The sequence below is a fragment of the Taeniopygia guttata genome, chromosome Z (assembly GCF_048771995.1).
Source record: "Taeniopygia guttata chromosome Z, bTaeGut7.mat, whole genome shotgun sequence".
Lineage (NCBI taxonomy): Eukaryota > Metazoa > Chordata > Aves > Passeriformes > Estrildidae > Taeniopygia > Taeniopygia guttata.
Window position 1 is genome coordinate 68,503,374 of NC_133063.1, and position 24,611 is coordinate 68,527,984.

Below are 24,611 nucleotides of genomic sequence, written 5' to 3' on the forward strand. Positions count from 1 at the left end.
CAGATAAAACTTCCTCTTTTGTTAATTTCAACAAAATGTAAGCATGATTATCTGAGAGGCAAATGTTGCTTGTCTTTGCAATTAGGGGACACTTTTGCTTGGGATGAAATGAACAGTGTTTGAAATGAACAGGTCTAAAAATGAAGGTGGGACAATTCATACATTATGTACTGAAAGTACAGGAGCATAGGTTGCAAATGCTTCAAATACAAGTAGCTTCTGAGTTGTTTTCTTTTTTTTTTGTGCTGCCTCAGGTGAGATTTCCAGGTTATTTTGCACTGTAAAAAGATGATTGATTGTATTAATAGTAACTTTGTCAGTATAGAGACTACAGATTCCTACTGTCTTTTTTTTGTATGCCAGCAACTGTTACAATGTAAACAGAGATTACTAGAGTTATTATGTGAAGCGTGCTTTTAAAAGAAGTGGTCAAAAAAATCTCCAGATCTTCTAATATTCCAGATACTTTTTTTTGTGACATTATAGAGGACTGTTTTAGCTTTCATTGCCTCTTTGTCTCTATTTTTTTTTTTTTTTTTTTTTTGTTCTTGCACAACTATCTTTTCCACAAAAAAGTGGTGATGGCACTTGATGCTTTTCTAATACCTGCTGGGCAAAGTCCCATCTACTAGATTTGTAGGTTTTTGCCATTAGTGTAGAGGTCCAGGGTAGAAAAGCAGGCTCCTTGACCTGTCCACCTATTAGATCTTTTCTGTCTGATTTCCTACAACATTAGAGAAAGTAGGATACTTATGTTTTTACAAGTTTTGTGGAAATATGCAGTGTGGTAAAAGAGAGTTTACCCATGCCCACACTCATGGCAAAAGGACAGTATGATTCTCTGAGAATCCACAGAAGGATGCTCGTAACTCTTGGTCCTGACAGAATCTTCGGTTGGGTATGGTAGAAACCTAGACTTTACTATGAGGTTCACTTCCTCACAGCTGTCTGATAGTTGAGTTTACAGTACACAGTTGTGTACAATTTTTAACAATATAAGTGCCAAGTAGAAATTATACCTCATTAGTTTTAGGTCTGTTTTTTTCATGGCTTATTGTTTGTAGTCCTCAAGTTGAAGTAGATAAATATGCAGTAATTGATATTTTGGGAGGCATTTGAGGGAAAGTAGCTGAATAAGTCCAAAACCTCAGGAAAGGGATTGCCCTTTCCCCATTAATTTGAAAGATTAGAGAATATGGCTATATGTCATTAAATATCGTGGTAGGTAAAATAAAAATTGTCTCTCTTTTAATTCTTTGTGATGTCTATAATTCAGACCATCAAGAAGAGTTTTGTGGAAAAATCACAGTATCATAGAAACATAATTTGGTTTGGTTTGGATGAGGACCTTTAAAAATCATTCTGTGCAACCGTTTTGAAGTGAATAGGGACATGTTCAACCCCACTGTTGTTCAGAGCTGTTCAGTGCCCCATTGAAAGTGGCCATGAATGTTTCCAGGGATGGGGCATCTGCCAGCTGTTCTGAGCAATCTGGCCAGAATTAAACCACCCTCATTAAAAAAATAAGTCTTCCTTATATCTAGTTCGAATTTATTGACGAAAATGATTCCCCCTTGTCCTGTGATTACAGTCCTTTTAAAAAGTCTCTTTCCAGCTTTCTTTTAAGCCTCTTTCAAAAGTATTGAAAGGCCACAATAAGGTCTCCCTGGCACGTACCTTTCTCACGGGGAACAACCCCTACTCTCTCAGCCTGTCTTCATAGGAGAGTTGGTCCATCCCTCTAATCATCTTTGTGGCTTCCTCTGAATCCTCTCCAACAGTTCCATGTCCTTCCTGTGCTGGGACCCCAGAGCTGATGCAGCACTGCAGTGGGGTCTCAGCAGAGCAGAGCAGAGCAGAGGGGCAGAATCCCCCCCCGGCTCTGCTGCCCACCCTGCTCTGGATGCAGCCCAGGACATCGTTGGCTTTCTGGGCTATGACCGCACAATGACAGGTCATGTCAAGCTTCTTGTCCACCTGTATTCCCAAGCCCTTCTCAGCAGGGCCGCCCTCAACCCCTTCATTGCTCAGTATATAGTGATACTGGGGTTTATCTCACCCCTTGTGCAGAACCTTGTACTTAGACTTGTTAAACCCCATGAAATTCACATTGTCACACTTCTTGATCTTGTCCAAGTCCATCTGAATTGCATAAAGTCAGCCTTTAGTCTGACAAATGTACTATTATGTATTATGTAAATATGATAATATTATATTATTTTTATATACTATTCAAACTAGTCTGCTATTTTTTGTGGTGATCATAAGCTAAATTCCTTCATTAAAATGTCAACAGGTGTGGTACATGTGTATGTATGTACAGGTGTCAGGAAAAACGATCTTGGCCCATGTTTGGGGCTTCTCTGTGCATTGTGAAAGCTGGTAGTATGATGGTAGACACAACCTTGTCTGCTTGGCATAGTTACAAAAATTCCTTGGCTTGTTACTGTATGATACTGTGATTTAAGACAATGATTTCACTAAGTAAAATCAATATAATCTGCATTAAATATATTATGATAAATAAATGACAGATTATAAACTTAGCTGTAACTAGAAGATGATCATCCAATTGTGGATTTTTCTAGTCTTTTAGAAATCTGTTTTGGTTCAGTGCTGTTCAAGGTACTTGTGATCTGGAAAAACGTTTGAAGTCAATACAGATAAAAATTACATAGAACACAGAGGTTTAGCAGAGAATAATAAACAAATTGGTTACAAAGGCTGATCAAAATTTGAGAAGAATGTACTTATTTTTCTAGCATAGATTTTAGCACAGCCAAGAACAATGCATGTCTAGGAGTTAAATAGTTTGCTGTATAGTAGTATAAACTGCATCATAATAAGCATTCTATACTGCTGAGAAAAGTATGTTTGTTTTATCCTAGAGAATGTTAAACTGTATTTTCTAATTTATCTAACAAGAGAATTAAAGTAATACTTGATCAGTCTGCACATTCCCAGACAGTAAAAGGGTTTGTAATAGATAGAGCCTTTAAAGTCCGAAAAAAAGAAAAAAAAAAAAGCAGTGTAATTTGGTACCTGCAAATTTACCTGCGAACTGTATGAATTCAAAATGTGTTCAAATAGCTTTATCTTACTTAATTAAGATATTTAACTTTTGGAACACAGATTACCCAAGTATTTGTGGTAGGTTTTGTGTCGTGCAAACGTTAAATCAGCACTGGATGTGTTTGTTATCTGTCCCATAGACCAAAGGGAGAAGTTTGTTTAGAGGTCAAAAGTCGCTGGTCTGTTTTAGAAAAGTTAGGTAGACTATTGTAATGATCCCTTATTGACAGAAATCTTCCTGTTCACAGGCTCCAATATTCTGAGAAGGACTGGTAAACCACAGTGGGAAACAATGTCCTTAAATTTTTTGACAATGGCAAGGTGGATAGTCTTCATAAAATGCTTCAGTTCTTAGAAATCTGGGTGGATAGTTGTGATGAATCCATAGGCTGCTGTTCTGCATACGGTTTACAATGGGAAGTGATCACAAAATGGGATTTCATTATAAATGTCAGATGTTCCAATAGCAGTCCTTTTAGTTCTTTTTAGTAATTTTATAAAAGAGGGAGGTCTTGCAAAAGATTGTATCTAAGTACAAAAGCAAGATTTTTTTTATAAAATATATGCTTACAAATGCGAGTGATAAATTAGAAGTAAATTGGCAACTGCACATGCAATTGTAGGTATGGTTATGTAAATCAAGTATAGTTGTGAATGAACAAGAGAGTTGATATAGAATTTTGGAAGTAATGATTCTTATGTTAAGAAATAATTAACTATCCCTTTTTGAGGTGAAATGAATGATGAGCAAGTCAGAAACATTTGAAAGCTAAATCTGCAAGAACTGTGTCATTTTACTTAAATGCCTATTCACTGATTGTATAGCAATTACTGTTATGAGATTTTTGCACTTTTTTTAACCAACAGTAATTACTAAGTTAAAGTATGCAACTTTATTATTTAGTTTCTTTAGTTTTTTGTTGTTTTTTTTTTTTTCTACTGGTGCTTAGTGAGGTGCAAGTCATGCAGAAAGAATGTTTTACTAGCTCAGACAGATCATCACATTTTTATTACATACTGCAATAGCATGATTTTCAAAAGTCTGACATTAATATATGGGGGAAATACTGTGAGTTGCTATCTTTCTCCTCAGCAATTGCTCCTTCCAGTCTTACTACTAAATTGGAGAAAGAGTAACATTCCTGGCTAGTTTTGGTGACAGATTCACTTCTCTTGAACTTACGTACAATGATGCCCCTGTTTAGTCTTAATGCCTTTGTTTTGATACTAACAGGTTAAATGAGTGGAAAATGCCTTGCTCCATCTTCATATTTAGCTGTTTAAATAGTAAGCTTACTACACATTACTGATTTTGAATTTGGTTAGAAGCTGTCTTCCAGCACTGTGAGTACTGTCTTCCAGTGGGTGAATTGTGGTGAATTCTGCAGTATTTATATGACGAGTATGAAATTTACTGTAAATTGTTAAGATCTTCAACATTAATCTGTTAAGCTATCCAACAGATTAAAATCATAGTTGGAACTGGCTTTTGAAGGGGATTAGAGATATATTAGAAAGACAAGCCAATTACTTACATAAAATAAAATACTTTTATTATAAAAATTCATAAAATATGTAAATGGACTGGAGTAAACAATTTATGTGTTTTTCTGTGATTTGTAAGAATTAAATGAAGTTACTGTGATACAGCAGAAAATGTGGGCCAATTTGAATTGTTTGGATGTCTTTTCTTGGTGTTTGTCAGTGGAAACATAAGGGCTTTAGGAAGGAAGGAATTTAGGATTCTGGGACTTGATCTATATTACTTTTTATTAGTCACACAGTATAAGACACACAAATTTTTAACTTCTAGAATTCACTAATATATTGCTACTTCACAGGTAATGTTCATTGTCCCTACTGTTGTTAAATTAGTTGCACTTCCTTTTCTGAATTAATTCAGACTTTTAAAGATGAGAAAAGACCTACCACCTTATTCATCTGCCTGCCAGTATAAGACCTCTCAACAATTTTATTTCTGCAGTCCTAGTTTTAAATTACTTGCACACATGACCTCTCTTTCTTCTTTGTTCAGTTTCACAAGAACTGGTGTTAACCCTGGCCACACGACTGAGAGGGAAATCTGATGTTTTGCTTGCCTTATGAAAGTTTGTGGCCTCAATCTGAGATGGACATACTTTTCAATGTGTTACAAGATACTGGGCTTTTGAACTGTGTTTTGTGGAGGTGTACTTGATTATTTTTCTTTGTTTTTTAGACTATCTTCAACTGGTGATCGAAGTGATAGTTCAGTGAGTTACACAGCTACATTTCTTCAATCCTGTCTATATTTTCTGAATCCAAAAAATTTTTACAGTCACATTCTTTAGTACAAATATAACTTTGCTATTGGTTTTTGCATAAAGATGTGACCTGTATGTTTCTCAGACACTTCCATTGTTTTAGACTTATTAAATTTAAGTGGCAGTTCAAAACCTCTGTTGAACATTCCAGTGTTTGGACTGCTGAAACTTTGATTTTTTTCTTTATATTTACTAGGTTTTTGAATTAATTTGTAAGCATTCTTTCAATTTCATTATACATTAAAAGTGGAAAAGAAAGGGTATAAATTTTTAGCACTCTGATTTTTCAGCTTTAAAACAGAAAAGAAAGGTGTTATTGTTTCTGTTATCTGAAGTGAAACAAAAAGCAATTAAAGCAGAAGCATTGTGTGCACACTGCCCTCCAATAGTACTTAGAGAAGTGTTAGAACTAGGATTTATTCCAATGTTAATACTGTAAAGAATATACATTGTTTATGACATGCTGTGTTGTATTTTTGCTGTACAAGTCCCAAAGTGGGACTAAATATGTTTCTGATTATGCGTACAGTTAGGAAAACTTGAGAAGGGTTTCTGATGCAGCCTCTTCTATAACGCATTGAACGATTTGGGGAAGGACTGGCAGGACTCTCCTCAAAGATGCACAGTAAAAGCACAGAAGTAATGTTTACTTACAAATTGTGTAAGTGAAATTCTGATGGGACTTACGGGAAAGGAAATTCAGCATCAGAGTGATTAGGAGTCACCGTCATTTGAGGTTTTCAGAACTCAGACAAAATCTGGAGAAACCTGATAAAGCTTAGAAATTACCACAGTTTTAAATTATAGCTGGAGTTGTTTGGTCTCCCTTTCCTGGTATTCTCTGTGGTGTTCAGAGTTGTAGGTTGCTATTGTCCTTTTATGGTGGTTAAACTCAAATTTAGGGGATGTTCTCATGTGCATGCTTATCTGTGTTAGAGTCTATGTGTAATAAGATAGGAAAAAAGCAGGTAGTATAAATATTTTGTTAGTTCAGTCTTGTGGCTGTATCTTTTATCACTGTCATCATGTGAAAGTTTTCACACACTAAAGAAAAATTTTCATACAGCATCACAAAATTTGCATTGTGTAAATGCTACATTTTAGCATCTTTACAAGAGGTTTGGAAGGATTTTGTTATTTCCTGACTTTATGGAAATTTTGTTTTCATTCTTCCTTTTGTCAAGCACAGTTTTTCATTGTTAAAAATGCTAATGCAGAGGACTTGGAGGAAGAGCGAAAGTATAAGTAATAAATACATAATTGGAAAGATCAAAAAATATCTGCTTTTGAAAACTCCTCTTTGCAAAACTTAGTCACAGACTTGGCAGCTTGAACTGTCAGGACTGAAAACAATACTCAGCCGCTGTTCTCAACTTTGTAGTCCAGATGCATTTCAAGATCTTGAGTCTGAAATCTATCAGTCATTTCTAAAGGAATTTATAGATTGGACAGTATAACTTGAGGAGGGACAGAAACCATTTTTTTCAAAAGCGGTTCAGAAAAGAATGTCATTCCACTTAGGTGCTATTTAAAGTAAAACTTGAGATGTAGAAATGTAGTAATGGATAAACATTGCAATAAACCTTACTTTCTAGTATAAACTAATAATGCTGTTTCACTTTTTTTTTTTTTTGTTTTTGTTTTGTTGTGGTATGATGGGTGTTTTTTAAGCAGCGTGCTCAGCAAGAGGGATTTGTAGCTTCCCCTCTTAAAATGATAGAGATAAAAGTAAGTTAGTGGAAGAAAATGGGTAAGTGGAGTAAACTTGAGTTATTTAACATACCTTTTATCACCAACAAGGGATGTATAGACAATTTTTATATTGAACTAGTATATAGCTCCAGTAGTTCTAGCATTTTAGCTTTTTAATATCTCTTTCTTCCTTTCCTTTGAACTTCTCCCCTCATTTTTCTCTTGAACTGTGTAAATTCTCTTATTCTTTCCGAAGTCATCTTCTTTTCCTCTTGTCATCCTCTCTAGTTTGAACCTGGTCTGTTTCTGTCTGTCTGGTCTTTTCTTATCACAAATCTCCCTTTCCCCTCTGTACTTCTATCTTTTTTTCTGTCTCATACATTTAAAACCTTTATTTAAGTTGAGCACAAATTTCAGTTCTTTGGCACTCTAATCTCTTCACTTGTTGAAGTTCTAGTGACTTACAGCTCCTGTCATCCCAGAGTTGAGAATGAAAAGTGGAAACTACTTTGAGGTTTTGCCTATGTTGCCTTTACTGAAGGGTCAATAAGAACAGTGAAGCTAAAGAGCAGGCAGAATTTCTTCTGTGGTCTGTACTACATATAGATGAAATAGATGTAGTTTCACTTTAAAGTGACAGGAAAATTGAGAGAAGAGTCGATTGGGTGTCACAGAATTGTGAACTGTACCATGATCTTTGGAGTTGCGATCTCTGGTTTATGAACATGGAATATGAAAATGAGCCAGAAGATTTTTAGATTTTTGTGACTTTGTTTTAGACTTTTCCAGTTTGTGAGAAGATTATTTGTGTTCCACAGTACCAGAGCAAAGTGGGTAAATATTGTTACCTCTTTTTCACTCTTGGTGGATAAAATCCCCAAAAAACTAGCTGTTGTGCTTTTTGGAGCTCAAGAAAATATGTAGTAGGTGTAATTAATATTTAGAATTAAAAACACTGCATTTTCAAGTGCTGTAATAAGATACAAGCACTGTTCATTTCAGAACTGTGGTTGCTCTTGACATAGTCTTCAGCAGCTTCTTCAGACGGTGATTTTTGTTCTTGCACAAGTTGTTGGGCATCCAGATGGCAAAAGGTATTGAACATACTTTGGCTCAAATCTTTAATCTGTATAAACTAAAGAGTAGTTGTACGGAAAGTGAATACCATTTATTTCTGCTTCTGTATGTTAGTGAGTGTTGGCTAAGAGGGCTTGTAGAAGTGAATGGGATATTCCTTGATGTATGTGCCTCAAAATAAACTTAGACTATTAAGCTATAAGGTAGGTGAACTTCACTGCATATGTTCTGTAAAGAAACATTTTTCCATAGTTCTAGTAAATAAATAACTCTCTATCCCCAGGCTTCTGTATTGTATTTCGTGTTTTAGTTTGTCTTACTCCAAATATGCAGGTAATTGTTATGTTTAAGAATTATTGGACTAAATAACTCTAGTTTTTCTCAAAGAAGAGCTCCTGAGGCTAACTTAATATCCCAGGAAACTTTGGATTTCACTTTTGTCTTCGCAGAAAATGCTGACCTGAGAGAGACACTGTTATACTTTATGTACTGTTAAAAAATTGGATGAAATTCAGGTTTAACTATCAGAGTGGTAACTTTATGATTCTTCTACCTGTTCTAGGTTATCTGTCTCCACACCCATCTCCACTAGGAGCACCAGAGCATGTGTCCAGTCCAATGTCTGGAGGAGGTCCAACACCACCTCAGATGACTCCCAGTCAGCCAGGACCCATTATAGCAGGAGACCCACAAGTTATGAATCAGCCTAACAGAGGGCCTTCCCCCTTCAGCCCTGCACAGTTGCATCAGCTGCGGGCTCAGATTCTAGCATACAAAATGCTGGCTAGGGGTCAGCCCTTACCAGAGAACCTCCAGCTTGCTGTCCAGGGCAAGAGAACACTGCCTGGCATTCAACAGCAGCAGCCTCCCAGTGCCTTCAACAGGCAGTCTGGTAAGTGAATCTTTGGTGGGAATCATTGCTCAGGTAATTCTCGAAGTCCCGCCTGTGATAGATTAAGAAATAAGTTCTGTGCAGGGCTGTAATTTGGGACTTTATTAAGCCTGAGCAAGTGCATAAAACACATCTGTTATTAATAGAATATTGCCAAAATAGAATACTAATAACCAAAATAGAAGTTACTTCACTGTGCAGTACTGTGTCTGTCCTGGTGTGCTTGACAGTTTTTAAATGTTAATTGTACTTTGCTGATAGCAATTCCCCTTGTTTTTCTTACGGTGGATTTCCAGTCTCCTGTTGTTATACGGGAAAGTAGATAAATAATCTGGATTGAGCTGACTGATTATTTAGGTTGTTGAAAATAAACCATGTATAGTGTGCTATAAAGTGCAAAATGTAAGAAAAAAGAAGTGTGCTTACTTTTTTCTCACAATGGTGATAGATGTTGCAGTGAGGTAAGCAAGCACATTTTGCTCCTAAGAAAACTCTTACATTAAACACCCTAAACGTGTTAGTTTCTGAACCCTTCCAGTACTGAGTTTGCGTTAGAATCAAGGGTTCAGGTGATACTGTTTCTTAGGTTTTACTAATGGCACTCTTCATTTTGGTGGATATGGCTTTGCTACCAATTAAGTTTGGTTTTTTCATGAAACATGATTTTAAGTATATGTATTAGCTTCATTAGCTATATGTATTATAAAAAACACTTAAATCCTTACTTAATGAAGAAAAGTACTACTTGCCTGAATAGACTAGCATGCTAGAAAATAGTGATTTTTGAATCTTGGAAATGGCTTGTGTTTTAGCAAATTTTTTCCTCTGTCAAATTGCAGGTATTGGATTACATGCAATGAGTGGTACTGCTGCTGGACCAGGGGCTGCACCAGGGATGCCTGGACATACAACTGCCATTACCCCTAAAACATGGACTGAAGGTATGATGGGAAAAAGGTGTGGGGGAAAGTAAAAAGGAAAGGTAAAAAGCTGTGCAGGAAAAATAGTGTAATCTCTACTGTGTCTAGGAGTTTAATCAAGGAGAGTCTATAACCTTTTATTCATTTGGAAAAGACCCACATGAAATTAGCTGCCATTTTTAGACAGACTGAACATGAAGCACCTTTTTCCAATCAGAATGAAATGTGTATGTTTTCTGAGGAACATGCATAAAACTTAATAAGTTATATTCTGACTATGCTTAATTGCAGCAAGCTTGTCTTTCACCTTTGCGACTTTAAACAAAAGTTTTCAAATCATGGTAGGATTACACTGTTTCATTCTGTGTGTTTTGTTCTTTTGGAATTGAATTCCTTTAGTGTAGTCTTTGAGATCAACTGAACACTGTAATTTTTTCCCCCATGTCTTCAAATATATTTGTCATTCATTGCACAGTCATTCAACTTCCTGGATTCCCTGAGAACTGGGGTTGCACAGAGGCTTTTGATGGCCTGTTTTTTTTCTTCTTAAAAGCTGAAATGCAATGTAGCTACATACAGAATCTACAGCTTGTCCTCAACTTCCTTTCCTGGAGTTTGAAGCATATGTGTGAATGACAAAGGGTTATCTCTATATATTTCAGGATGTTGGTTTGAATTAAGGTTGATTACAAGATTGCAGTTGTACTTTGAATTTTTTTTCCCTAGCTTAAGTGACTATGACTCTGGAGACAATTAAGCATCGTCTTTATTTTAGCAATGTCTTTTAATAGTGAATTCATGAATATCTGAATGCATGGGTAACTTGTCATGAAGAAATCCAGTCTATGACCTTTAGTGACTGTAAATGACAGGTACTATTTTCATGTTAACTGAGGTGTTGGTTTTCATGGTGATTAGAATAATTGAGTTCCTGATATTTGAAATAAATAAAATAATTAGGAGATCATAGTGACACAAAAGCTACTTATATCTGGCAGGTATGTCTAAATACAGTTGTAAATGTATTTGTTAGATGCTTTCTTCTAACTTCAAGGATAGTGAACAAGAGGCAGAATGAGGTCTGCATTTGGAGGAAGTTAGTTCTACAGCTGTTTCATTTCTGGTAACACTAGAATTAAAAGTCCACAGGAATAGCAAAAGAAACGGCATTCATCATAAAATTTCATGTATTTTGGTTTTCTTTTGGCCATTTCTTGCAATATATAGTATAATTGCATTTTAGTATGTCTGTTTCAAAAAACAGTCTAGTCTCAATGTGCCTTTTCTGGTGATTTTAAATGTTTACCTTACCTTCATATCTTGTCTTCAGAAAGCCATCTTGATTTTCTTCCTGCTTTCCGTATTTCATGTTATGAATCAGTACTGTTCACGTTTCAGGCCAAGCCCCAGATATGAACGTCTCCAATGCACAGCAAAAGCTTCCAGCGCCAGCTCCTAGTGGGAGGCCTTCTCCTGCTCCTGCTGCCACCCAGCCTGCTGCCACCATGCCTGGGCCCTCTGTACCACAGCCCCCACCTGGACAGCCTTCACCCATTGTCCAGCTGCAGCAGAAGCAGAACCGCATCAGCCCTATCCAGAAGCCACAAGGACTGGATCCTGTTGAAATACTCCAAGAACGTGAATATAGGTAAGAGTAACAAGATTAAAATGATTCTTGTTTTTCACATCCTTAACTGGAACTCCTTGCAATCAGCTATTGTAGTGGTAATAGTGTAAACAAAGTTTCAAGGCAAAGGCTGTATTACCAAGAAGTACACAAATATCAAACCAAACAATTATTTAATTCTACCCCAAATGGTGAGCTAGTGAAGCATACTGGCAGGATCACTGGAAGCCATTGAAGTTTAAAGCGAAACCAATTTTGTGCCCTAGGTTTTCAGTATTATAAACAAAGGGAAGTTGGAAGAGAACAGAGACAGCCAAAAGGCTGAAGAATTAGTAACTACAGCAAAACCACATTTTTATGAATATTATGGTTTTGTCTGGACAAGCAAAGAGTGAAGAGAATAAGATAGTCATGGGCAAGATACGAAAAAAGTATACCAATTTCAAAAATTGCCTCCTTAATGTTCTGTTTAGATTATGAAGCACATTTGTTAAAAAGTAAAGGGTAGAACATTTATTTTGGAGTTGGAAAGAGACTTCTTCCCTCATTACAGCATCAAGGCTATTTAACAACAGACCTTGAGTGTCGCCCTGATTCTTGAGTTTTCTATAGCCTTCTGAGTTTACATTCTATTGGGAAACTTTCCCACACAGTTTCTGTAAATAACGTGTTGTTTTGCATTCCTCCATGGGGGTGGAGAGACTGGATGTACTAGTGCTTTGTCCAATGTCTTTGGAGAGGTGGCCCATTCACTCTCCAATCCACTGTCACCTTTGGAGAAGTATAAAAGTTGGAGTCAGAAAATAAACTTTCTCTTTTACCTTGCAAAGTGGCAAGTGGCTTGCGTTGTGCATTCTCGTGTCCTATAGCGACACTTGAGAGTCTGCCAGGCAGAAGGATTTTGACCTGCACCTAAAATACATTTCTTATTGTTATCAGTCAGAGGAAGGTAATTGCACTCAGAGTATTACCTGTTTTAGTTAATGATGCATCTTGCATTGTTACTTTGAGTTTGTAGAGGAAGGTGGCCAAGAGGGATGTTGATCTCACAGAAGACTGGTTTAACAACTTTTGCTTTATGGAGGTAAAACATCATGAAACGCTTTTGGGTCTGATACCGTGCCTAGAATTCAGGCCTTGATTACAGAAAAGCTGTTACTTTTGTGTCAGGTATTGCTTAACTAATTCTATCAGTGCATTCTTGTCATCATTCTGCCAGTCTTATGCATAAATCCTAGGACTGAATGGCTGTATCTCTTTTCATCATGAGCAATCACTATTTTCCAGCATCTTTCTCAGAAGCTTGTAGGACACACCATTTTATGGTTTCGCAGTTACTCTGACAGAAGAATTGTAGCACTAACTTCAACCAAGAATTATATGGCCAGTATGGTGCAACATTTTCTGCATCAATTAACCTCAAATTTTTACTCTTCATGTGTTTTCAGCCCTGCTGTATTGCACTGTGTGTGCCAAGCTTTATGTCTTAGTGTTCATAAACACTAGGAAAGTGAGGAGCGACAAAAAAATAAAGCTAATGCTTTTACTTACCAGAGAACCAGTTACAGAACCAGCATGTTAGGTTCTAAAGACACTGATGTTCTTGACAGAGTGAGATGAAAGTTTGATAGGGATTCTCCAGAAGAAGGCTTTTATATCTTATGGGTTTTTTATCCTAGAACATAGATGTAAGATACAAACCTTTTTAATGTTGAACATTACTGGTGTTTAATTTTCCTTTGAGTTCCAGAATATGTAGAACTCCTGGAAATCTTTTCATTAGTTAAAACTGTGTAAGTAACATCAGACAGAAGTTTTGAAAAAAGCAGTATGACAGCTTCTGTGGTTTAATGGTGCTGGATTTAGCTTTAATATAGGCAAGTTTAATTCAGAAATGTATCTTCACAATTTCTTAATAAAAACGGAGCAGAAAAAAAGCCAAAATAAACATCCTTATCCTGAAAACACTGAGGTTAGTGAAAACTTTATTAAATAGTTGGCTCTTGAGATCTAACACAAAACCCTTTTAATAAAGGAGCATTATGCCTTGAAAACCGTTTGAATTCCAGATGGATCTCTGCATCCCTGTGGTCCCAGGTGGGATGCAGGGGCACAGCTGCCTCACCATGGCCTGCGCCATGGTCTGCGGGGGAATCTCCGCTGCACTGCCTGTGGCCCCTCCTTCTCCACTGATCTTTCTGTCTGCAGAGTTGTTCTTCTCCCAGGTTCTCACACTGCTCTTCTGTAGTCATAATTACATCTGCTCGATAACTTTTTTCCCCCCTTCTCAAATCTGCTATCATAGAGGCATTACCACCATTTTTGATTGGCTCAGCCTTGACCAGTGGAGGGGTCTGTCCTGGATCTGGCTGGCATTGGCTCTGCTGGACATAGGGGAAACTTCTGACAGCTTCTCACAGAAGCCAGTGCTGTAGCCCTCCTGCTAGTAATACCTAGCCATGCAAATCCAGTACACATTTTTATAAAATTCTCCCTATTGCTTTCTTCAAAATAAAGTGCTTCTTTTTAATCTCAATGAATAGCTGTCTTAAAGGTAATAATGCTTATAATTTAAAGTTGTTTTATTGTGTTGAAACCTTTTTTTCCCACCCTCATTCTCGTTGCACATTAAAAAATAATAGACTTGGTAATGTCCTGCAGATTGTACATAGTTTCTTTCCATTATCTGCAAAGTATTTTCTTAGGTATCTTCTTTCCTGCATGGCATCCATGCCAGACAGCTTTGATTGTACAACTATAATCTCTGCTGTTTACCTGAGTTAATGAGGAATGGGTGTGCATCACTTATTTTGCGAAGAGATCTCTGCATACGTTCAGTGGCCACTTTCTACATGAAGGTAGATTGCTGAACTGCAAAGATTAATTTATTACATCCTTTAAATGGTGAGATGATTGATATACTTCCAGTGATTGTAAAAAGATCAAGGAAACTGCTTTCTTTGAATTCTCTTTACCTAACAGCTGTTAACATTGTTCCATGAAAATACCAGCAGTACAACAAACCGTGGTCACTTTCTTTAAAGACTAGAAGGTGTCTCAAGTAGTTCTTCCATTCAGTAGAGTTGGAATTCTTTAAAAAATCCTACTGAGTACTGAAAAAAACATTATTATCATTACTCTGTTAGTACCATAGACAATACATAGAAATAGTATTTCTAGGAAAGTGTGAAATTCAACTTCAAACTTTTGTTTTTTTTGTTCATATGTAACATATTTCTAGGAAAGTGTGAAATTCAACTTCAAACTTTTTTTTTTTTTTTGTTCATATGTAACCCATTGGTTGATATTTTCTTTATTCTTCTTCCATACAGGTACTGTAGATTTTCTTGTACTATTTCAACTTCTGTTTTTCAGGACTTTTTTTTTTTTTTTTTAATAGAGAACTAGTCTGAGTTACAATAAGAGTTTTCTAAAGCAGTATCACTACTGACTCAGAAATACTGATGATTTTGTTCTATTCTTTCCCTCTGACTGGGTTGTTAAAGGAAGGGCAATCACCCACCAAAGCCTTGAGCAGTCACTGTTTGTAGCTTACTGCATTTCAGCATATGAAGGAAAATAGTTGAAGGAAAAGTTATCCTGGATATACTAATCTGCTGTATAATTTAATGGTAAAATTTCATATACATTAATTTCTGATCTGCTTTTTTATAAGCTTAAGTTAAAAAAGAATTGTTAGCAGTGAAATGGCTATTATATGGGAGTGGACTGCATAATGTGATATTGGTACATAATAAGCACATTCTGTCAGCTTTGATTATGTTTAGACATATCTCAAGAAACATGTATATTAGGATTTTTGTTTCAAATTTGATGATAGAAATGCAGAGACCAGCCCACCTTTGGCAGTTACTTGAACTTGTGTAAACTTTTATGACAGCAAGCACTTTTATATGTTTTATACCTGAAGTGAAAGAAGGAAAACAATTCTGACAGAACTAAGAAGTCAGCATTTTGCTCCATGTTTGTTTGGAAGTGACTCTTACAGTTAGTTATCTAAAACCATAAGGTATGTCAGCGAGAACCTAGATTAACTCCGCACGTATAGTAAAAGAAGGAGCATTTGATGCTAGCAAGAATGTAAAAAAAAAAATTGAAAATATGTTCAATACTCAGTTGCTTTAGTAAGTTCACAGCTCAAAAGAAATGTTTGGAAAGGTTGTGACTGCTCCCTTAAGGTTGCATTAAAGTCTGGAAAACTGGGGTTTAGCTAAAAATGTTTTGTAGGTGATAGTTTCAGGAGACACACTGCAGCTATTTGGGAAGGGAAGAAGAATTAAAAATAATAATTGAGATGCAGGATTGCATCCATGTGTGGGTAAACGACAGGGTAGAGTATATGATTTAGAGCAGCTTGACTGCTTTTTTGTTGGAATGCGTAGTAGCTACTACATCTCCAAGAAACCACAAAATTCTGAAGATTTTACATCTTTAGGTGAACTAAAATATCTTCTTACTAAATGGAGTGCCCAGTTGTGCAAAATGCGAGCTTTTTTTTATGTGATATATGAACTGGAAATAGCAAAATAAGGCAGTGTCATTTTTTGAACAAAGACTTTCTCTGCAGGAATAATGAAATTTTCTGGAACTGAGACAAATATTTTCAGCTTTTAATTGAACTTTTTATAGTAAAGAAATAACTCTCTTGATTTGCTTTTCAACCTGTACAACCAAAATTACTTACCTACTTCAGCTTCAAGTTTTTACTCTCTTAAAGACACCAATATAGTATTCTGCCGTGATGCAGCATTACATCCTGTTTGTTGTTCCAGAAACTTTAGAATTATTCTGGTAATACAAAAATCTGAAAAAATCAAGTTCTGTCTATTAGTCCCCTCTCTCTCTTGAATTTGCAAATGAATAGAAAATGAGCTTCTAAAGGAAGAGTGAAGTAGAATTCGATTTGCAGTAGCAGCTGTGAATACTTTATAAACAAACTTACTTTGTCAATAAAATAATGAAGTAGAATTTCACATAGTAAGGCAAGTATGGTCTGTGTCATCATTGACTACACTGCTTAAAAACAATACCCATCAAAGAAGCTTGAAAGCAGAATCCTGAATAGTATGTGTAAAATAGAATTCCCAAGTTTATTTTCACATATCTAGTTCTAGTTGAAAAGAAAAGGCAAGGGACATTTTGATCACTTGACAATTTATTTTCAAAGTGGAAAAAGATACCCAGTGTCATCTCTGCAAAAGCGTTAGTTCAGAAAAAACCAGAAAAAGACAAGTAAATGCCTGAGTTAAACTGACTGGTTTTACTATATAACTTCCATAATGCCTTACAGATTTCTTGTGGTGTCTTACCCAGTTTTCTTGTTTTGTAGACTTCAGGCTCGAATTGCTCACAGAATCCAGGAACTGGAGAATTTGCCTGGTTCTCTGCCCCCTGATCTGCGGACCAAAGCTACAGTGGAATTGAAGGCACTTAGGTTACTGAATTTCCAACGCCAGGTAATGCCATTTGAGGAAAATTCTCATAGCAGTCACAGGTAAACATGTTCATGCAGCAAAGAGTAAACTGGAAAGAGATTTTGCTTTAGTGCAAAGTGTAAGCAGATCCTGCATGAGAGCTGACATAACCGACAAGCAAGTAATGGGAATGTCAGATTTTATTTTGTTTTGGTAATAAAAATGTGCAGGTGTTACTTTTGCTCCTTGCTTTATCTTCCGTTGTAGAATGTGACCATAGAACTGTGTCTTTTGAAATGAACATGACATTGGTACAGTGTAAGTTCTGGCGAGACTGCAAGCTGATTTCAGCACAGACTTTCTCAACAAATACCTTGTTCTGGAATACTTATTGTTTCTAGAAGTCCCCTTGTTTTTATAAAAGTTGATGTTTTGTGTGGTATTTCCACTATGCGACAGACTTTAAAAATGAAACGTTACAGGATCATACATAAAATATAAGTCAAATGTTGATTGCCTGTATCAGCAAATTAGTTTCAGAAAAGGAATCACACTGCCAGACTGTTATGGGCCTCTTGCCATTGGCTTTTACAGCTAGTTTGGAGGAACAAAGATGAGATTTGGCAGGTCAAGCAAAATACTTCCTGACAAAAGCCTTGGCAGGAGTTGTGCCATGGTGTCCAAGTCTTCCTTCCTTTGTACCCTTGGCACTCTTTTGTAATGAAGTTTTGTCAGAGGTCAGATGAAAAACACAGGCTCTCCCTGCTCTACTGCTGGGTCTGTGGCAATGCTGTTCCAGGCTCTTAATGTTTACCTCTCCCACCTGTCTTCTGTACAGCTGGCAGTGAAACAAATTGTCAGTTATGTTCAGGTCCAGCACTAGAAAATGTCTTATGCATGTGGTTCATTTGCATTTTATTTTGATAGTGTAACATCTTTGCTGGCCCGTTTTATTGCAGCAGGACGGTTGTTACCAGCACCTTGTAAAGAGGGAAGAAATTTATAATGATAAAATAATGATATCATAATAATGATAAAAAGTAATTAATGCTTTTGACCATTCTGAAGGTTAAAGTTTTGTTTGGGGTAACAGTTGTAACTGTTGCAACTTATCAATGCTGTATTATTTTAAGAACTATAATGAAAAGGGAAGAGTAGACTGGGATATATTTTGAAATGTTTACTTTTCTACTCTGTCAGAACAGTGTTTAAAGTTGTTTTATTAAGAGCTATTATATTTTTTTGAGTGTTTGTCTTTTCCCCCCTCCCTCCACTGGTAGTTAAGACAAGAGGTAGTAGCCTGCATGCGTCGTGACACAACACTGGAGACGGCACTGAACTCCAAAGCCTACAAACGAAGCAAGCGCCAGACTTTGAGAGAGGCTCGTATGACAGAAAAGCTTGAAAAACAGCAGAAGATAGAGCAGGAGAGGAAGCGTAGGCAGAAGCACCAGGTATTTTAACTTATTTTGTTTGTGCCATGACAGAAACACACCTTGCTTTGCTGTACAGACGTTCTCTTTTATATATTTTATTCACCTTTGGAGTTTTTCTGATTCTAAGTTCCTGATTTCAAATCCTTGCTAGGTCAGAGTACCTGCACTGACTTGATTCTCTTTCTAGGAATACCTGAATAGCATATTGCAGCATGCTAAAGATTTTAAAGAGTACCACCGGTCAGTCGCTGGGAAAATTCAGAAACTTTCTAAAGCTGTGGCAACTTGGCATGCCAACACTGAACGTGAGCAGAAAAAAGAAACTGAGAGAATTGAGAAAGAAAGAATGAGGAGACTAATGGTAAGAAGTAGAGGAAGGGAGATGGTTATTTTAGTTAAAGTTATGTATTGTATCCTTTTAAAAATGCTTGTATGTTATCTTAGCCACTCCCATGTGTTTTCTTTGTGAAGTACTCAGTGAGGACAAAAGTATAAATCCAAAACTACTACATTTTGTTATGTATGTTTCTGTTAATGGTAGTGTGATACTATTGAATTTAACCTACAGCTCCTTATTTTTAAAGGTTTTTGTATAGGAATATGTTGTTTTTTTTCACTAGCGTGAAAACTTAGCACGGCCACTTCTGAATAACAGCAACTTAATCTTATTAAGTTCGTATATTAACACTTTTGTATAATTTCAGGGCTGTTGGTCCGTTTTACAAATAATGGACTTCGGTTTATTTCTAGGTTTATAGTTTGGAAGATTCCAGATGGTTAACTTGTTCATGGCATTACTCCATAATTTTTACATACAGTTGATTCCACATATGAAAGTATCTAACTGATAGTCGTAACATGTGTATTTTGACAATGAATTGCAGTCAGTTTCATGGTTTTTCCTTCCCTATACCCTCACAATATCAGTTGTATCATTCTAAGAACAGAGTAAAATGGGTTAATGTATAATCATGTCTCTTCAGAATGCTGTGGACCTAGTCGAAGGGTCCATTTGAAGTGCAGCCCAGCCCTGGAGCCTACTGGTAGATAACCTGTGGTTTCATGTCCTCCGCAAACTTGACTGAAGTGCCTTCCATCCTTTCCTCTGTGTCACTGATAGTTGTGTTAAACACAACATGATGCAGGGACCCCTGTGGTATGGCTGTTCATACAGTCTTCAGATAAAGTATGACCTCTGACACCTTACAGTGGGATTTTAGGTGTATTGGGAGTTGACAAGGTTAGCAGGGCCCAGCAATTGCACTTGCAGACCAGAAAGCCATGGACTGCATCAAAAGCCAAGGCCTGTGATATGGCAAAGTGCCTTGCCCTTGAGTCACAACAACCCTGCTATAGGCTGGGGCAGAGTGTCTGGAAAGCTGCAAAGCAGAAAAGGATGTGGGAGTGTTGGTTGACAGCAGCTGAACATGAGCCAGTGGTGTCCAGGCGGCCAAGAAAGCCAGTGGCATCCTGGTCTGTACCAGCAATAATGTGGCCAGCAGGAGCAGGGCAGGGATTGCCCCCTGTACTCAGCACTGGTGAGGCCACATCTCAAATCCTCTGCTGAGTTTTATGACCCCACTTGGAGAAGGATATTTTGAGGTGCTGAAGCATGTCTGCAGAAGGGCAGTGGAGCTTAGGAAGGGTCTAGAGCACAAGCCCTGTGAGGAGCAGCTGAGGGACCTGCAGTTGTTTAGCCTGGAGAAAAGGAGGCTCAGGGGGGCCCTCGTTGCTCTGTACAGCCATCTGAAAGGGGATTGTATCAGGGTGGGGATTGGTTTATATTCCCAGGTAAAAAGCAATAGGACAAGCAGAAATGGTCCCAAGTTGTGCAGAAGGTTTAGATTGGATTTTGCATCATAGGAAATACTTCTCTGAAAGGGTTGTCAAGCATTGAAACAGGCTGCCTGGGAAAGTTCAGAAAGCATGTGGATATGGTGCTTGATGACATGGTTTACTGGGGGACCTGATGGTGTCAAGTTAATGGTTGGACTTGATATCTTTGGGATCTTCCAATCTTAGTAACGATTCTGTGGTTCTATGAAAGTATGGTTAGAGTAGGTATTAGGAAGAAATACTTCACCATGAGAGTGCTGAGACACTAGAACGGATTGCTCTGGAAAGTTGTGGATGCCCCATGCCTAGAAGTGTTAAAGGTCAGGTTGGATGTTGTTTTGAGTAGTGTAGTCTAGTAGAAGGTATCCCTACCCACGGCAAGGGAATTCTACCTAGATGGTCTTTAAAGTCTGTGCCACCCCCTACAATGCTGTGACATACTGATAAAAATAAATGATTCTCTGGGCCTGATCATCCAACGAGCTCTTTACCCATGTAGCTTCCCTTCTGTGCAGATCATAATGACCTAAGATGACACTTTATTATTGGCATAGGAGTTGGATGGTGTGCATTCAATATAATTTCTGTCCTGATTGACATCTTTTTTGTGTCACTAGGCCGAAGATGAAGAAGGCTACCGTAAGCTGATTGATCAAAAGAAAGACAGACGCCTGGCCTACCTGTTGCAGCAGACAGATGAGTATGTGGCTAACTTGACTAACCTGGTATGGGAGCATAAACAGGCACAAGCAGCCAAAGAGAAGAAGAAGCGAAGGAGAAGAAAGAAGGCAAGTAGTTACAGCTGATATTTTTAAGCCATTTCTTCTTCAAATCCAATTTAAATGTTGATAAATGTGGTGATGCCCAATTGTCATACATGTATCAGAGTGTCTAAAATAATCTGTACCACCAAATTCTTAATGCTGAGGGAACTCATCTCTCTCTCTCTCTATTAAAATATATATGTGTGCTCAGAAGAAGATGATATGAGGCAGGATTATAAAATTCTTAGCTGCTGATCTCTTTGTAACACTAACCTGCTCATAAACTTTGTACAGGTAAAATTGAGACAGATATGTAAGTTAGGATAATGTACCCAAAAGGAATGCAGTGTATCAAAAATACATTCAGGGAAGAAGATGGCAAGTCTGCTTTGTGTAGCTGTTTCATCCAGTGCACCTATTTTAGACCTCCACATTATATACTTGGTGAAGTCCGTTTTGTTAGGACCATTGAAAATGGCTAAGAAACTTGTCTAGGTTTATTATAGTAAATGGGTATTTTGCCAGTAATGTTGTTATTTGTACATTTTTAACCTTTAATTGAAACTTTCCAAGACTTTTCTTTACTTTTATTCATATGAAATACTTTACCCTGCAAGAGAAAGTTGTTGAAATTGAACTGTGCAAATTTCAGAAAAATTCCTCCATAGTGATTAAGAAATTACTTGTTCTTTTTTACCTCATAGTACCTTTCATCTCTTGCAGAATATGTAAGAGGATTTTTATAATCCATTTTCATGCCTGGTTTGCTACTAATTCTGCAAATAAAAGCATGTGTTTACAGGGTTTACTAACAGTACTGGAAATATGGTAAAAACATCCAGCATATAAAAAACACTGATCTTGGACATTAATGACATGAAAAATAGTACAAGTTTTTCCCTGCTAAAATAACTCTGTTCCTGAGAGTATGTTCTTAACATAGAAACAAAAACGTGTCTACAGAATGAAGATGTAATCTGGATGGGGCTCTTGGCCTGTATTACTGGTGAGAACATGCCAGATTTAATGTGTATAATGCGCAGGAGAGATAACCATTATTGAGACAGCAAGTGGAGTAACTGAATTGCTGTAATGCCATAAATATATATTCCTTTAATTGTCCACATATGTGTTATGTTTCTCTTTATATGTCAGTTTAGCCTAAGTATATGTGAGAAACAGCATTGTTTTCTGTCTATGTCAGTAAAGACATAATTTTCTGTTCCTGAAGTTGAAAGGTGATAAGTCCTGTAAATATTCAGTGTTTCTATATACCCCACCCTAAAACCTAAGGGAAAATTAGTAAAAGAAAGAAAAAAATAAATGTTTGCTCTGTCTTGATCACCTGCATCTTTTTGTTTGTAATTAAGTTCTTTCCAGAAATCTTTTCCTCATCTGTGAAGGAAGGAGGAGTTCATACAAAAATTGCCCTTTATTTTAATCTACAATTCTATGAATTTGTTATTCCATGACTGTGGAGTACATTGCAATTAGTGGGCACTGTGTCTTTTTTCCAAGTCATACACTTTCAGTTCTTAGGCTTTTATGTTTTGTTATCCATAATAAAGTTTAATCTGCTAATACCTGTACTTAATGTTTTGCACTTACAGAAAAATGAGAAAAGACAGTTCTTAGGATTTTCTCCTAGAAATGGCAGTGAGGAAGCAGATGATGAAGAAATCATCTTTGCCAGACTGATTATAGAATATCCAAGTGAACCTTATATTCTTAGTAGAATAAAATTTGAGATTAGTCCATTCTTTCTCTGGGATACAGTTTTTGTAATCTTGTCATGGTTTGACGCTGGCACAATGCCTGTGCCCCATGAAAATGCAACCTAGCAATCAAATGCTGTGAAATGCGATCGAGAACAGAGCAAAGCAGACCAAACTTAGTAACAAAGGAAAGACTTTATTACACTACTACTAATAATATAAAGGGAAAAAAAAAAAAGAAAAAAACCACATAAACTTCAAAATGAAAACCTTCCAAAACATTCCTCCTCCCACCACCCAACTCCAACAAACCACAGTGAGACCCATTTAGATCCTTAATCAAGTCTTCACCCTTCCACATAATCAATACTGAGTCCATCGGGGAGAGAGGAGTCCCCCTTGCACCATAGACCCCCAGGAAACACAGCTGCCACCTCTTGTGTTTCCATGGCACATGTGGCACTACCCAGCCACACCGGCCAGTGTGACGCTCTCCTCTCCATGTCACAGTGCTCTCACCACCGTGCATGGACAGAGACTGCTTATAGGGCCCCTTTAAGGATGCTTTGCCAAGGACCACCAGGAACAACAGTCCAGTATCACAATTCGGGACTAGAGTCCCCCCCATTTTCCCCTGGGGCCGAGGATCCAAGGACAGAGATCGCCTTCTCTTCTTCTCTGAAGATGGAGGGCATCCTCACACCCTCCTCAGCTCTCTCTGTCCATTCCAGAACTGGTAGTTGCTGAAGGAGTTTCTTGGCTCACCAGTGCATCCCCCTAAAATGCAGTCCCTCTTGAAAGAAAGAGTGGTTCAGTCTATGGTAAACAAGCAGAGTCCAGCCAAAAGCCACTCCATCATCTCCCCCCAACCTTCTTCTCTGAACATCTGAGGTCCCAGGCTGTCTCTCTTTCCTTCAAACTGAGGAGGAGTAATATTTCACAAAGCCTTCATTTCCCAGGAAAGGGTTAAAATTCCCAGACTCCCCGGACAGCTGCAATCTCAGCCCAGGACTCTGTCTCCCATCTCCCACGCTGGGCATCTTCCCCCCCCCCCCCTTCTCCTTCTCCTCCGCCGGCAAACTCTCAGGTGTCTGCTGGCTCTCTATCTCTTTTTCCTCTAGCTTAGGGGAGGAGGAACAAAGACATCCCAGATGTTCTCCACCCTTCCATCCGCAGGAACTGGCCCAGCTCGGTTCCGATCCTTCACTCCCGGCCTACCTCTGCAGGCCGCATGGCTCCCCTCCCCCACCCAGCCCGGGCTGGGCAGGGGAGGTCCGTACCATGCGATGACCGGAACCAAAGAAGGACGAGTCCTCCTGGGAATTCCGCTTTTAACCCCTCTGTGTTCTCAGAGGCGTGTCCACCTTCAATTGGTCACCCCAAGTGTCAGTATCCAAACCTGACCCCTGACTGGATTGACCTCTTCCTTCCAAAAAAATTTCTCTTCCCGTGTCAAACCACGACAAATCTTCATGATGGATTTTCCCTGTTTGTTTCTTTCATATTCCTCTGTTTGTGTTTCCACTCTCTAGCTTCCTACTGTAATCATGCATAAGAAAAAATATTCCATATGAGATTTTCATCTTCTAGGCTAGTTCAAGTTGTTGTGCGGCTTTTCACTTTATTGTTAATAGTTTTTCCTGTCATTATTCAGGGAATTTTAAAAAAATGTGCCTTCTTACTTCTTAATACTGAAATTTTCTCAATTCAAGGGTTAAGTTGTCAATATTGGAGATCTGTTTGCATGGTCCAAAATATAAGTGCAAGATGTCTGTCATTATTTACATTTATCTTCTTTGTGATATGTTCTTCTGATTTCCAAAATTTTTAACAGCAGGTTAT

General features: G+C 37.6%; 1 protein-coding gene across 10 annotated transcripts in view; it reads left to right on the forward strand.

Annotated features, from left to right (window-relative positions):
* Window positions 1-24,611, forward strand: part of SMARCA2 (SWI/SNF related BAF chromatin remodeling complex subunit ATPase 2) — a 116,875-nt gene that overhangs the window by 22,279 nt on the left and 69,985 nt on the right. For 5 of the 10 annotated variants that reach the window (XM_072922456.1, XM_072922460.1, XM_072922459.1 and 2 more), the window contains 7 exons: window positions 8,707-9,036; window positions 9,876-9,977; window positions 11,355-11,604; window positions 16,934-17,060; window positions 18,299-18,472; window positions 18,642-18,815; window positions 20,908-21,082. In XM_072922456.1, the coding sequence (XP_072778557.1) occupies window positions 8,707-9,036; window positions 9,876-9,977; window positions 11,355-11,604; window positions 16,934-17,060; window positions 18,299-18,472; window positions 18,642-18,815; window positions 20,908-21,082 (1,332 nt within the window). The remainder of the gene's footprint in view (window positions 1-8,706; window positions 9,037-9,875; window positions 9,978-11,354; window positions 11,605-16,933; window positions 17,061-18,298; window positions 18,473-18,641; window positions 18,816-20,907; window positions 21,083-24,611) is intronic. The other 5 variants (XM_030258815.4, XM_030258820.4, XM_030258819.4 and 2 more) reach the window with 1 other exon arrangement.